Source organism: Perna viridis, chromosome 4, assembly GCF_037379345.1.
Source record: "Perna viridis isolate PV_CMFRI_1.1 ecotype Kerala chromosome 4, ASM3737934v1, whole genome shotgun sequence".
Classification (NCBI taxonomy): Eukaryota; Metazoa; Mollusca; class Bivalvia; order Mytilida; family Mytilidae; genus Perna; species Perna viridis.
In genome coordinates, this window is record NC_142448.1 from 19,155,797 (window position 1) to 19,170,617 (window position 14,821).

General features: G+C 32.2%; 1 protein-coding gene across 3 annotated transcripts; it reads left to right on the forward strand.

Annotated features, from left to right (window-relative positions):
* Positions 1 to 30: 30 nt before the first annotated feature.
* LOC148619198 (uncharacterized) lies at positions 31 to 13,992 on the forward strand. Of its 3 annotated transcripts, none has more exons than XM_088578848.1 (10): positions 31 to 166; positions 7,331 to 7,973; positions 8,879 to 9,065; positions 9,485 to 9,517; positions 10,028 to 10,101; positions 10,379 to 10,393; positions 11,182 to 11,255; positions 11,760 to 11,862; positions 11,995 to 12,025; positions 12,364 to 13,992. In XM_088578848.1, exons 1-10 carry the CDS (start codon positions 124 to 126, stop codon positions 12,523 to 12,525), a joined length of 1,365 nt encoding a protein of 454 aa, XP_088434974.1. In that variant the 5' UTR covers positions 31 to 123; the 3' UTR covers positions 12,526 to 13,992. The 3 variants fall into 3 exon arrangements, with proteins under 3 accessions (XP_088434974.1, XP_088434976.1, XP_088434975.1); XM_088578849.1 differs by having other exon boundaries at positions 97 to 166; positions 7,337 to 7,973; XM_088578850.1 differs by lacking the exon at positions 10,379 to 10,393.
* Positions 13,993 to 14,821: the final 829 nt, after the last annotated feature.

Consider the following 14,821-nt stretch of genomic DNA (forward strand, 5'->3'; position numbering starts at 1 on the left):
TCACTTGACTGCAATGAAAGATAATTTTATCAAATGTAGAAATTGCTGTCACTACTCACTTCTTGACACTATTTGCAAATAGACACTATCCACTTCCGGAACCATGGAAAATATGTAAACAACATGGCCGCTGTTAATACTATTGAAGTAAAACCAACACTAACTGGTACGATATGTTTCTTTGTCAACATTTTTTTACCACAGAAACTGTTGATTCGAATAGATGGTTATCGATAAATTTTACTAAACTGTTCTTTTACCAATGATAACGGATGCATTTATGTGCACACTAGTTCATTTGATTCATATAGAAAACTGTAAATTCGATGCACCCAATGGGCAAGACTAATTCAGAAATTCTATTTCCATCCTCAGTGTAAACGGGACCAAGGCAATTCACCAACAATCCAGTTCACCTTGGGTGGTTTTGCCTAATAAAGTGAGTTGTTTCACCTCTATATGAAATATATTTAACATATTATGTTAAACATAGAAGATTAATACTATAATAGGATAATTAATTGGAAAGAGTAAATAACCAAAACATGATCATGACTGCTGAAGAACACCTTGATTTAATGAATGCATGAGTTAAATCTTAATGCGTTCTTGGCAAGAGTGATCATGTTTTGGTTATTCATGATAATCTATTGATTATCCTATTTATTATATAGATTTCCTCCATTATTCGTTGTTATTTTCAACACAAATTTAAAATTATGTCAAGGACGGATTGATATTTGTGTTGTGATGTTTTGGCAGGAGAAAGCGTGAGAGTGAAATTACCGAATTAATTTCACAGTGTGAATTATTGAAAAAAATTACACTGGGAACAATCAGTAAATCACTGCTATCTATATAATAATTCTGTATATGCGCTTGGGGGTAACAATCATTAATAGCGAGCACCGTGTAACGGTGTGAGTTTTACCGTTATTTTACCTTCTAAATTTCCCTTAAAGGAAAAGACTATGTTATTGTGCAAGTCATAAATATCGAAACTAATCTTTTAAATGTTCATGAAAATTAAATTGAAACAAAATAATTTCCTTTTCTTAACTAACTAATCACGATTTTTAATTAGGAAACTTGAATTTCCAGCACTTTTGGGCATCACCATGATTGGTTGAGCTGTGATGTCACGAAGTCTGTTTGTAAAGTGAAAGTAAATAGGTAATTGATTGCATTTCCGAAGAAGTCGCAAATTTTGGACTTTCCACCATAATTTCAACCCAAAATAAAGAAAAGAAGAAATTGAGGCACAACATGTAAGCAAATGTCCGACATCATTGATGAAAAATGGGATTTGCAGCCAGAAGACTAGTACGGTGTGTCAGAGGAAAATTTAATGGCTACTTCCAAAGAACGTTCGTGTTGCTGGTCAAAAAACTTTTTGAATATTTCTCTTTTATCATTGGTGCAAATATAAGCTTGACAAGACAACATGCTTTGGCGATTATTTAAACAGGATCGTTGAAATATTTACGGAATATTCTTTGTTTACATATTATTTGCAGTACTTGTATCAGTACCAAACCGACTTAGTGATGTCACAAGCAAGTCGGAAGCTATTGGTAAAAAATCAGTAAAGTCTGCTTATGATCTTCCTTTAGATAGGAGAGTTCTGCAAGATGGCTATCTACACATATTTCAAAGATTTCGAACTTTGCATAGCCTTGAGCATTTTGTAAAAGCGCATTTTGCATTAAAGGTTATTTATTTTTGTTTACATGGGTATGATTTATCATAACAGCCTAACTTAATGCAAAGGTGGTCTTGCGAAACAAAAATTGTCATCCGATCACCCACCCTTTTTGTAATTATTTTATTATTTTGATGAATCTCACACAGACAGTACATTTATGGTAAAGCTCTCGTTGCTTGCTGATTTAGGCAAAGCCTACTCGATATTATAAAATATGTAATAAATGAAGGAAACCAAAAACTGGATTGGTTAAGGTTGGACTGATAGTATTTACATTCAAATATACAAAATGTCAATATCTATTTTTACTCCTGCATATGCATTAAGAAAAATGTTATTTAACAATAATTTAAAATAAGGAAAAGAAAGAATTTTTGAAAATGAAAATGCCACATGACTGCATGCAATTGATCATTTTTTGCTATTAATTTATAATTGAATAAACAAGCATCAGTAGCAAATCCAGGGGAGGGTGCATTGGGTTGGCATCTCCCTTTTATTTCAAAATTTGTTATTTTCCTGCATAAAATGGACAAAGAATGGGAAATAATGCCGTAGCATGCCCCATTTTCTGAGGAATCCTGGAATTCCTTTTCAAAGTGTCTGGATCCACCCCTTAGCATGTATTTATTGTTGGTTTATGATGAATAATTTATAAGATCAAGAAAGTTATAGTTATTTATATCTCATGATTAAAACTATAATCGAATTAACATTTGCTAAGTAAACTAATTAAATGGTTATTATACTTCTTGAGAAATTAAAATGACAAAACTAACTAACTTGAAAGTTTTGAGAAATATGACTGAAAAAGCAATTAGAAATATCAAAGAAATACACATTTCAAAGTGTGGAGCTTTGATGTTGTCCTTTCCATGTATGTTAACCATGTGAAGAATGAAACCTAATCCAGCACGAACAGAATCTGAGCTACCACCAGAATAGGTACCTGAGGTGAAGTAGTACATGTATATAGGCAAAACCCAAGGAGAACAGGTTATGTGGTAAAGCGACCTGGATTCAATGTAAACAATGTTGCGTCATCACAGCATCCTTATAAAATATGTTTTGACCAATTAGGAATGTGGTGAACTATAGCAGTTCCAGAATGCAATGCAGTTTTTGAATTAGTCCATTAACAAAACATAAGCTCAATAGACCTTTAAACCAAATATTAATTATAACATTAAAACAGATAAACCATCACAAAAATATACATGTATAGTACAATGTACATGTATCAAACTTCTCCAATGTTGGTTCAGGGATGAAGTGGAGGGGCACTCCCTATATATATGGTACTTGGTATTTCAGACACACGGTGTTTGCTTGCTCAGCAAAATGATCAGAAATGGAGTATGATTTTATCACCTTGTCTTGAAAGGGCTCAGATTTTACTGTTTAGAATGGGGTATTATCTTAACACCAACTGGAATGGGGTGTCATTCATATGATGAAAACATTTTCAGCAGGAATTACTTGTTGATAATTGCATACTAACAACTTATACAATTTTTCTAAGTCTCAACTTTTTCCTAGAGTTTTAAATCTTTTTTTTTTTTTTTGCCTCAACCAGGAACAGTTCTCTTTTATAAATTGTTCCACTTCATTTGCTCTTGGGCGATTTTTACAGCCTGCTTTAATATGGTATAGGTTTTGCCCATCATTGAAGCAGTTCAGTTGCTTGACCTCTGGTAGATGATTGTGTCAGTGGCAATCATCTCCTGTTTTTAGCTCAATGGGCAGAAGGCCATGTGAGCTATTGCAATCACTTGGCTTCCGTCGTCGTCATCCGTTGTCGTTGTCCACTAACAATTTTTCAAAAATCTTCTCCTCTGAAACTACTGAGCAGAATTATATGAAACTTTGCACAGATGCTCTTTAGTGTATCTTGCACCAAAAATGTGTTTAGATTTTTGATCAGCGAAAAACATGGCCACCGCTACTAAAAATAGAACATAGGGGTCAGACGGTAGTTTTTTGCATATATCTCAAAAGCCAATAGGTTTAGACAAATTCTGACATAAGTAAATGTGTTCAGCATGATGAGATCTATCTGTGGTCAAATTTTCATTTTAATCTGTTAAGCCATATTGGAGTTATTGCCCTTTTTCAACATTTTTTTTTTGCTGTTATTAATGTTATTTCTTTCAAAATTCTCCTCTGACACTACTTTATCAATTGGAACCAAACTTGGTATGAGTGTTCCTTGGGGTATCCTGCATAGAACTGATGTCGGGATTTTTGATCTGTTGAAAAACATGGCTGCCATTACTAAAAATAAAACATAGGTTTCAGACAGTAGTTTTTGGTATATTTTATCTCCGAAACTGTTAGGTTTAGCCAAATTTTCTTTATTGCTGAAGCCCCATGCAGGTGTGGGTGTCAAAAGAATAGGCCTGCAGCAGGGTTAAGCTTGTCGTAAAAGGCAACTAAAAAGTGCTAAGCCAAGGGGCTAGGGGGCTCTGTCCACAGAGCAACTGGGTTGTGTGCCCCAGGCATGTTACATGCTGGGGTTGTCAGAATATAATATGGAAAAAACTGACCACAGTGGTGCACCGTGTTGAGAAAAATGCCATGTTCTTTGCACGTTAAAGAACCCTGCTGTTGTATTCGATAGGAGTAGGAACCTTGCACTCTGCCACAGGAGGCTAAATTGCCTGACCCTACCCACCTCTCCCAATTTCCAGTGGCAATCAAAATTTGTCGACCCCAATATCCTTGTGTCCCATCCCATCCCATTTTTCATTTCATCATCATTTCATGTTCAGTTTATCACCCATTTCATGTTCTTGGCCTGAATATAGCAGAAATATTGCTGCTCAGGTATTAAACCCCGACAACCAATCAATGAATTGCTGATATGGTCCTTATTATAAGGCCTACAAAAGTCTCCAGGGATCAAAGTTGTCAGACAACTGTTTGTAAGAGTTATTGCCCTTGAAAGGTGAAAAATGATGTTGTGTGTGGTTTTTTTTTACAGTTTTCAGCCAATATCTTGAAAACTATAAAAGATAAAAAGAAAATTTCAATTGCTGAAATGGTCTTTATGGTAAGTTCTACCAAATTCTTCTTGAATCAAAATTGTTGGACAACTCCTTGTTAAATTTATTGCCCTTGAAAGACAAAATTAAACCAGGTGAGCAATTCAGGCTCCTGGGAGCCTCTTGTTATATCTCTAGCAAGGGGTTTGTACATGTATTTTCACCTATTTGTCTATCATTGGATATGTGAATTCATCAAAAGTTGTCTGGAATAGGATAAGAATTTTTTAAACTACCAGAAGAACACCCCGGTCAATAAATATATGATGGTGACATGGGTCCTTAGATGATGATATTGGTCTTGTAAAAAACAAAAAATCAGTCAAATTTGAAAAATTAGAGAAAATTATTATGTTTTTTAAACAAAAATGTTATTCACAGACACAGACCAACTTTCATACTTTAAATGCCTATATATTTTTTTTTATTTGGGATGTTATGTTCGAGTTACACATTTTTTAACATATACCTTTTTTAAATGCAATGATATTTCCTGTATGTTTTAAGGAGGAAAAAACTTGGATTCTGAGGTGGAGCGTGACAGTTTTTTTTTTTTTTTATTCAATGTTCTGATGTAACAAAAACTTAGTCTACTATACATGACAAATATGTTGTCGTACCAGCAGACATAGCCCAAAACAATGTTGTTTTTGCCTTCAAAACGCTTTACATCCAGTGTTTATTATCAGAAGTAGACATAGGAAATAATAGCAGTGATAAGACCTGTACTACTACCACACTCTCCAAAGAAGAGATTGTGGAAAACCATAAATCTGTGCTATCTTCTTTTGGTCTCTCTACCAAGGACGATGATTGTGATTTACTATCTATGTACTGGATTCCTAAACTCCTCAAGAATCCATACAAACAACGTTTCATAGCTGGATCTGCAAAATATACCACCAAACCTCTTTCAAAACTTTAAAATTCTATACTCACAGCTGTCAAAAAGGGTCTGCAGTCCTACCACAACATTTCTTACTCCCACAATGGTATTCAATGTGGATCCTGAATATATTCGAAAGATCATTTGGAGACAATCAGTTCAAGACTATTATCAGAATATAATAGCATTAAAACCTATGATTTTTCAACATTGTATACATCTATTCCCCATACTCAATTAAAATCCTGACTTAAAAACATTATACATCATTGTTTTTCCCCAAAAAATGGTACACCTAGATACAAATATATAGTTCTTGGTAGAAATTCCTCATACATTGTAAGAAATAATTCCAAATCATCTAAGTCATTATTACAGAAGTTTCATGGTCGTCATCATGAACTCATGGATCGTTATGGTGTTTCCATCTGTGCCATTAAAACCGATTTATTCAACGTGTAATAGTTTTCCTTACCTCTTTTCGGACTTGTTTTTTTATGGGCAACATGGCGGGTGTTTTGAGACAAGCAGAGGACGTTTACCCTACAGGTGCACCTGGCCCATGCTCCCAGTTTCATTACTTTGTATGTATGATTTTGCTTACTTCTTGTTCTTTGTCCCTGGATTACATTCTTCTGATTTCAGCTATAGCCTTGGTTCCCTTGATTATTCTTTCTGAACACATTCTTCTGACATTCTGATTCAAGTATTTTTGTTGTTGGTTGATCAGTTGGTGGTTCAAATACTCATAAAGTTTGCTGAAGCATTTATTTGTCAGATGCAACTACAGGGAATCAAGCAATAAATAGCTTACCAAGATGGCATACCAGTAATTATTTTGACTGGGCCATTTGACAATGAAAATGCATATTTTACTTTGTTGTCAGGGTAAAATAAGTTGCTTTCTCCACTTAAGGAAGTTCCTCTGCTAATATGACAAGAAGATATCCCAATCATGTGATACATTACACATTGAACTTATTTCTATTAAGGGAGAACTGCCTCTGTGATCTGAAGGTAGAGTGCTTGCCTTGAGTGTGGAAGGTCTTTGGTTAAATTCTGATTTTAATTATACCAAAGACTTTAAAACTGCTAGTCACTGATACAGTATTTAAGTGATAGAGTAACAAAAAATGTAATTGATTGATATTTTTGTAGGATTGTTAGTCACCATATGTAGATTATATTTGCCACCATTTTTATTTAACAATTTTTACAGGAATGGTTTGTCTCTTAATGGCACCCTTATATTTGCCATCATTTTAATTTAACAAATATTACAGGAATGGTTTGTCTCTTAATGGCACCCTTTTCTATAGAAAAGCTTCACTTAAAACATTCATGTATTTTTTTCTCCATCTCAAATTATATTAAATGTGCATTTCTCTTTGTGGATTAGATGATTAGATCAGACTGATTTTGGCTTGAATTGTTGAACTGACATGATGCAGGTATGACTTTTATGCATGAATTCAGTAATCAAATATCAGTTGAAATAGGGAAATATTTACCAGCAAGGAATTATTGAATTTTGTGATACCAGAAGCAAAAGTTAATTTCTGAATATCCACCCCTTTATCTTCTCTCATTTATTTTTAGTGTTCTATTCTTCTCTTTATCTTGCTAATTTCTCACATGTTACTTTAATCATTAAGAGTGTTCACTTTGCTTACTATTAGTAATTTTTTCATTTAGTTACAGGTTTGCCACCTCGACCTAATCATGTCATTCCAAAATTCCATAACAGAAGCAACTTATTTCCATCAACATTCACAAGTAAACTGTATGAAGAAAAACCTACCAGTACTGCTAACAGACAAGCCTGGTCTGCAGATCCAAGACATAGAAAACCTGTGACAGAAAATACAGGTTGTAAAATTGAAGACAGAAATGGTAATGGTTTGAAAAGAAACAAAAAATTAAGACGACCAACTAGTGCTAAAGCTAGATTAGAGAGTTCAACAGCTGTACAAACTTCAAAGACAAAATCTCTGCTATGTAAGGAACTGGTACCTGCTAATGGAAAAGAGGTACCAGTTGTTGATATAGGCGACAATGCTCCTTTTCCTACCTATCATTTTATGTTCAATGCAAAAGAGAAATATGTTCCAGATGATACAAAACCATTCTTGCCAGGTGTCACAGACAACAGAGTGCCTCCAATGGATCTGTTTCAGTGTTCTGAATCAACACCAGTAACAACTACTGCACCAGAGATAAAACCTGTTGTTTATGGTCTTAACTCTCACCAAGTTGTATTTGGAACAGATTTTGAAGAAGAGGTTCATAATATTAAATATGATCTTACTGAACCTAAATTTACCAAGAAGGAAGAAAGGTGGGTATAACAAAATGTTTTACATTGCTACAGCTATTATTTTTGTTTTAGTTACCATTACATTTGTATTTATTTTCTTGCATTGAAGAAACAACTAATTATAAAAACAAGATGTACATTCTTTGCTTTCCAGTTTGCTGATTTGAAGTAAATATGAATATGTTATTACAGTTTCAATTGATGTAAGTTGTACAACACCCCTGTTTCATGATATAAATATGAGAAGCAAAGAATGCCTTCAAACTGTGATCAGTATTTTGTTCATATAAGTTAGATATATATTCATATTAGTGAATTAATGTTAATATTTTTGTTTTGAATTTCACCAAATACAGATGAATAGATGTTTAAGTAGCATACAGGTCTATCTTTAAATGTTGCTTAACTGACACCTGTAAATGTAAATGTTACACTAACCTTGTTTATAATCTAACATTCTGGGTTTTTTTTGGTAATTTGGAACCAAATTAAGTGTAGGATGCCTAAACTAATTTTGAGAAAATTTAAGTAGATATTTTTAAAGGAACTCTTGTTAACAAGCTTTCTCTTTGACATACTGATTCATATGTCTATTTATGCTGTGTGTTGTGTGTTGTATATAAAAGTTTGAATGTACAACAGTTTTCAGATTAATATAGTATTGTAGGAAGAATATGTTTGTATTTATTAACATGGTTTAGTTCTTTCATGATTTGTTTGTGAAGATGGAATTACTATTTTTAATTTCTTATTTTAATAAAGAAAATATATCATACTGCTATTAGCAAAGGTGGCACATGTATATTCTTAGACAAAAAACATTTATTAAGGAAAGATATAAGTAACTCAAAATATTTTGATTAAATGAAAAAAAATGATGCCTCTGTTATATTAACTTCAATACAAACATGTCTTTTTCTTTGAAGACCTTTGCCATTAACATTGGAGCCATTACGACCATGGTTAACAGAAAATAAGTCAGTACCTGGTATAAAGGACTGTCTTATATTTTTACCATCATTAGAAAACTATGAAGATTTGCCAGAGGTACCACCACCACATAGTGTTCATGATGACCTGCCATTCAAGGAGAAACTACCACAACAACAAACTGTAATTTTATATTATACAATTTATTTATTCTGGAATTTAATAAGTTGTTTTCATTCCAAAACTGAACAGCTTCAGTCATAACATTAGTAGTATTGTTTCAGTGACAAATATATTTTTAGTTACCCACATCCACACATAAGTACAACACTTCAATTGTGATTTAAAAATGTTTTATCTGTATTAATTCTTTAAAGAAAAACATTCATTCAAGAAAAATAGTCAGAAAACATTCATATTTATTTCATTAGAAAAACATGCTCAATACTTGATGTAAGTATAGAAAAAAAAATCATGTATAGTTTAACATGCTACAAGGGAGGTAACTCATTCTTTCTACACATATTTAGATTAAGCAACCAATTTCTGTTTTTTAATCTTTTTTTTCCCTATTTCACAATTTTGTTTCTTCAATATTACAGATAGCAACAAAGAAATATCATCATCCTGCATTTGTGAGTAGTCACTGTTAAAATATTATGTATATTAGACTAGCGAAACAATTTAATGGGTTTATATTATTTTAACTTGTTTGGTTGGGAACATTAAGCATACTAACTAGATAGACTAGATATCATGAGATGACGTCCATCTCTGTGGGCCTGCCATAAATTCTTGTGAAAAAAAAACCTGATGGCCACCTTCATGCCTAATTTTTGAAAAAAATCTGGGCATAGCATAAAGCACAAATAACAGTTACAGGTTGAATATGATTTGTAATATTGAAAAATAACAATAAATCACAGGTTTTACCTCAGAGTAAAAGTTTTTAGCTCACATCTCAAAGTTTTATGAAGATATGAAGAAAAATAATCCAAGTTAATGTAAAACTGTAGGAGGAATAATTAGTCTTAAAAATGCCAATATATTGAATATATTAAACTTTGTCATCTTACAGGTTACACCTGTATCATATCAATTGTTATTAGGTACAAGGGCTTTGAATCATATACTTTTTAACACAGGAAAAGAAGCATGTAGAAGAATGGGTGTGTAACCACAGTCGACCAGGAACAGTTAACAATAGAACTGATCATCAGTAGGTTTTATTACATATCATTGAATTATGAGTCACTACCTTTACTCGGTACAAGCCATTTTTATACTATTTAAATTGTTAGATATTTGGAGCCTTTTTTTTAAAGTAACCTGCATCAAAATTGGCTGTATTAAACCCCTTAAAACTTTTTTGAAAGCAAGATACCTGCCAATTAATGAAAAAAGCCAGTCACTGAAACTATACCTTATTATTTTCACTAAATCAATTAGCCTTAGAAAAAGGATGTATATTAAATAAATTTTTGTTGCATCCAAAGGAAGAGGAAACCAAAGTAAGTATTCATTTTCCAGATGTCAGCAAAGTATATGTGATGGGCTTTTAACTTTAGCTAGTAGAACTATTATCTTGTGTCCATGTTGTTCTGTGTACTTTAATTTCAGAAATTATTGCAAGGTCTATATAGATTAAATTATGAAACACTTTTAAAAATGTCACATTACACTAAAGTAATCAGTAACAGTGTTTTTTCTTCAGTTTTTTTTTAATCTAAATTTTTGTTCATAGAGATAAGAAAGATTTCAGACAATAATTTCTGAAGTAACAGTAAAAGCTATGAAATGGTTATTTAAGTTTTTTTCAATCCCGATCCTTGATTAAAAACATCTTATGGGAAGATATTAACATTTCTGACTCAATGAGTAAACTTTATATAAGTGAATGTGGTGCACGGTTCTAAGCAGGCCTAATAAACTTTCATCTGGTCACCAAAAATGGAGAGCAAAATAAATGTGAATGCATTGAATGTTAAATGACTTATGTGATGGCCATTTCTTCTATAATTTTGAATGTTGTTCTTATTGTGTGGCTGTTGTAACCGTTGATTGAAGAATGATACAAATGTCAATACCAAAACTTACAGTAACCAAAACCCAGGGCTTTGTTTGTAGATATCATGTTTAATTATTTACCTTCTACATTTCATTCTCATGGTTAATTATAAATTAAATGAATTGATTTTTCAGTCAGATCTTACAGTGTGTTTTAAAAGCAGTAAAATGTAATAATTGCATACTGGTATCTGGTATACAAATTCATTTCACATTTGTATTTTGTTTACAGAAATTATCAGCCTCTTTTTAGAAGTGTTGGTGAAATTAGGACAGAAATAACTGAGCTAGAAAATCTGATGCAAGGTAAAGTATCTTCTAATTTTGATGCTTTTAATAAGTTTTGTACAATGAAAATACGATGATAAAAAAATGAAGAAAAATTAACAGAATTGATACAAAATATCTAGCTATAATTTGAAATGCTTTTACTAGTATTGTCATACAAGGAACACATTCATTGTTATTTAGAAAGAAGACCTGGGTATATCTTGACATATTGTATTACAGAACTGCTAAAAATAATGTTGATCTCACAGATTTAACAATATTTAACTGCTCTTATGTCCATATATATAAGTCTGACAGCCCTGACCAGCAAAACTTGTTTTTGGCTTGTGAAATTTCTCCAAATTGTGGAGTCACAAGCCAATTATATTAAAAAAAATGTCATACATTTAAAGTTTCTGGCTTGTAGTCCAAAAAGTTCAATATGAAGACTGATATATATGTGTGTTTGTTTTAAATTAGTATTCATCTTTGTAGCTGTAAGTATTCATATTCTGCTATATTATTTTTTTTTCTTGGTAGGTTTAGGTAATTTGGATTCTGATTGTGGAATGGTGAAGTTTCAAGGTGAAATAGACAGGTTTAGAAAGATGTACAGTGACACAATGAAAATGGTTCCAGAAAGGTAAACACTGATTGATATTATTTAAAACAAGATATTAAATTATAAAATGGAATTTATTCAACATTTTTTGTTCAATATATACAAATCTATATTTCTATAAATTACTATGCATCAGTTTATTTTATCTTTCAGACTGCTCCATTCTCCCAAAGATCCAGATACAGTAAGTTTTTTTTATTATACTGCAATAAATTGAATTCTAGGAATTCTTTGATATGCTATTTTTTTTTAGTATTAGGTCCCATTTTTGAACTGGTCAAGAAAGGGATCTAGCCCTGTATATTTCAACTTTAAATGTTGGATCAAATGTTGAAATCTATAACAATAGTGTATGATTTATTATTGTTTTGCCCAATGGGTACACCCATTTATAATTGCCAGATATTGTTTTCAACCAAATTTTGGGGATATATTGATCACCTTGACCATTTATTAATTCATTTACACTTGTCCTGGATCAGTCTATCAGTCCTGATGATTTTTATTCTTTTTTTTTTTCAGTTTGGTGTGAAGGAGTTCTTGAAGCAACATGTTGATATAATGAATGAAGTACGGAGAAAGCACACACTGTGTCTAGAAGAACTGAGACTGATAGAAACTGAAGCTGGGATTGATAGCAGCAGGAAATACTTCAAGCATAGAACTTTTCCACCTGACACATGACTGTAATTTAACACAAGTCATGGTCAAAAATGATAGAGCTAGTGCTTGGAGTGACATTTGCCTGTAATAGTTAAAGGGCATGTGGAATATGAGCAGCTGTTTCAACAAAATCATTTTGACAGCCTGTGATTAACAAATCAACTGCTGAGCTGGGAGATCTGGAATTGAATATTGCTGACAAATAAAATTTGATTAAGTTGTATCAGAAATCTAAGCATATGCATTTGTTCTGACTTGTAATGACAGTACTGCTTCTGAATGATGTCATTTATCAAGGTGCTCTGGAAATAAACATTCTGTACTTTGATAATAGCATAGAAACTACAACATTTTAAAGTTATTAAGAATGTGTTATGGTTTACTTATGATAGTTAAGCAGTCAAGCTAATTGCACATTTCTTTGGTAATATTACTGTAAAAGTATTAATTTTCGCTATTTTCACAGTGGACAGAAAAGCGTGAAAAATAGTACCAGCAAAATTGGGTTTTAACACTATCGAACACTTTTCATTTTTTGAAACTGCAAAAATCGATACCCACGAATATGTTCATTTGACACAATCTGCGAAAATTAATACGTTTACAGTAATTACTATTCCTTCCTGATTAAATCACAATTTTTTTTTCTTTTCACAGGAATCCAATATAATTCTTTATTCATTTCAATTTTTATACTCCCACCCAATGAGTGGTTTGATATCTTGTCTGTCAATCAATCTCCTTAGGGATGGAACGATTTTTAACTTGGTATGTGGCTTCATATGGATTGGATTTACATTGTAAGCCATTTTTGTTGCAGTCAGATGACAATTCCTGTACAAGTGTTAATATACCTAGCACGACAATATGTTCAGCTTTGTGCCTTTTCTTTCAGTTTGGCTTCAGTGAACTGGTATTCTATCAGTGTTTTCTTTACTCAAGAATTCATTCTTGACATTCAGGTTTTTTAAATTATATTTACTGCAGTTTTTACACTCCATTTGGTTCACACGAAGTGGTTATGTATTATGTGATACCCTCTCAAGTTGTGCAAATTTTTTTTAATCTTTGCAGTTCTTAAGTATCATAAAATACAGGTTAAATCGAATTTTCTGCAAAATCCTAATGTGGTTTTCAAGTTAAGCTTTAAGTTAATTTTGAACATATTGCCATCTTCCTATTTTCACTATAACACGGCAGGATTTTACGTAGTATTTCATTAGTTCCTCTTTTTATTGACTTGACATTCACTTCAATGAAATATTGTCAATGTTTCCCAGATGAGCATTTGATAAATTGACAGAACTAAGATAGGAAAACAAAGCTGGTTACATTGATGTTTTGAATGTTGTTAGTTTAATTGCATAATTTGTTAATGCTATTATTATAGTTTTGTTTATTTTGTTGGAGTGTACTAGTATGTTCTAAGTTTGTAGAATAAGTTCTTGTGCCAAATGTAATCGTTTAAATAAAAGATGACCAACTTTAGCGGCAATTTATTCTTATATATCATTGTATTGAACATATTCCATTCAGTTATCTTTACCCAACATTTACTGTTACAATGTGGAGTGAATATGACCAGAAATGTCTATTGTATTGTATAGACATTGTTTCACATATCAAGTGGAAGACTGTAGTTTCATGCTTGTAACAAAATTCCAATGTTATTGTGAGTTATTGCCCCTTTCAGAAAACCCACATGTGCCTGTTGCATTGTATTAAGAGAATAAATACCTCAAAATATATTCAGATAGTACATAAACTATTCAGAGAGTAGTAATCTCACAATGATTTAAGATACTAGGAATCTCACAGTGTATCCAGATATTAGGAATCTTACAATGTATCGAGGGAATAGTGATCTCATAATGCATTCAGAGAGCAGGGATCTCAAAATGTATCCAGAGAGTAAGGATCTCACATTGTATTAAGATACTTGGAATCTCACAATGTATTTTAGAGAGTAAGGATCTCACATAGGAATCCCACAATGTATTCAAATAGTAGGGACCTGACGATGTATTTCAGAGAGTAAGGATCTCACTATGTATTTAGATATTGGGAATTTCAGAGTGTATTCAGAGAGTAGGGATCTCACAATGAATTTAGATATTAGAAATTTCAGAGTGTATTCTGAGAGTAAGGATCTCACTTATCAATCAATTCAGATACTAAGAATCTCACAATGTATTCATGTACTAAGAATCTCACAATGTATTTTGTGTAGTAAGGAGACCTCTTAAATTTTCACCACTTTGTTTTATAAAATACATTTTGTTTCAGTTTTAAATCCTCTTATGCACAAAAAGTCATA

Excerpts from the sequence above, each read along its gene's own strand:
- LOC148619198 (XM_088578848.1), top strand. The coding sequence starts at position 124 with ATGGCCGCTGTTAATACTATTGAAGTAAAACCAACACTAACTG. Across the intron at positions 9,066-9,484 it reads AACTACCACAACAACAAACT|ATAGCAACAAAGAAATATCA; the intron begins GTAATTTTATAT and ends TCAATATTACAG. Across the intron at positions 9,518-10,027 it reads AATATCATCATCCTGCATTT|GAAAAGAAGCATGTAGAAGA; the intron begins GTGAGTAGTCAC and ends TTTTTAACACAG.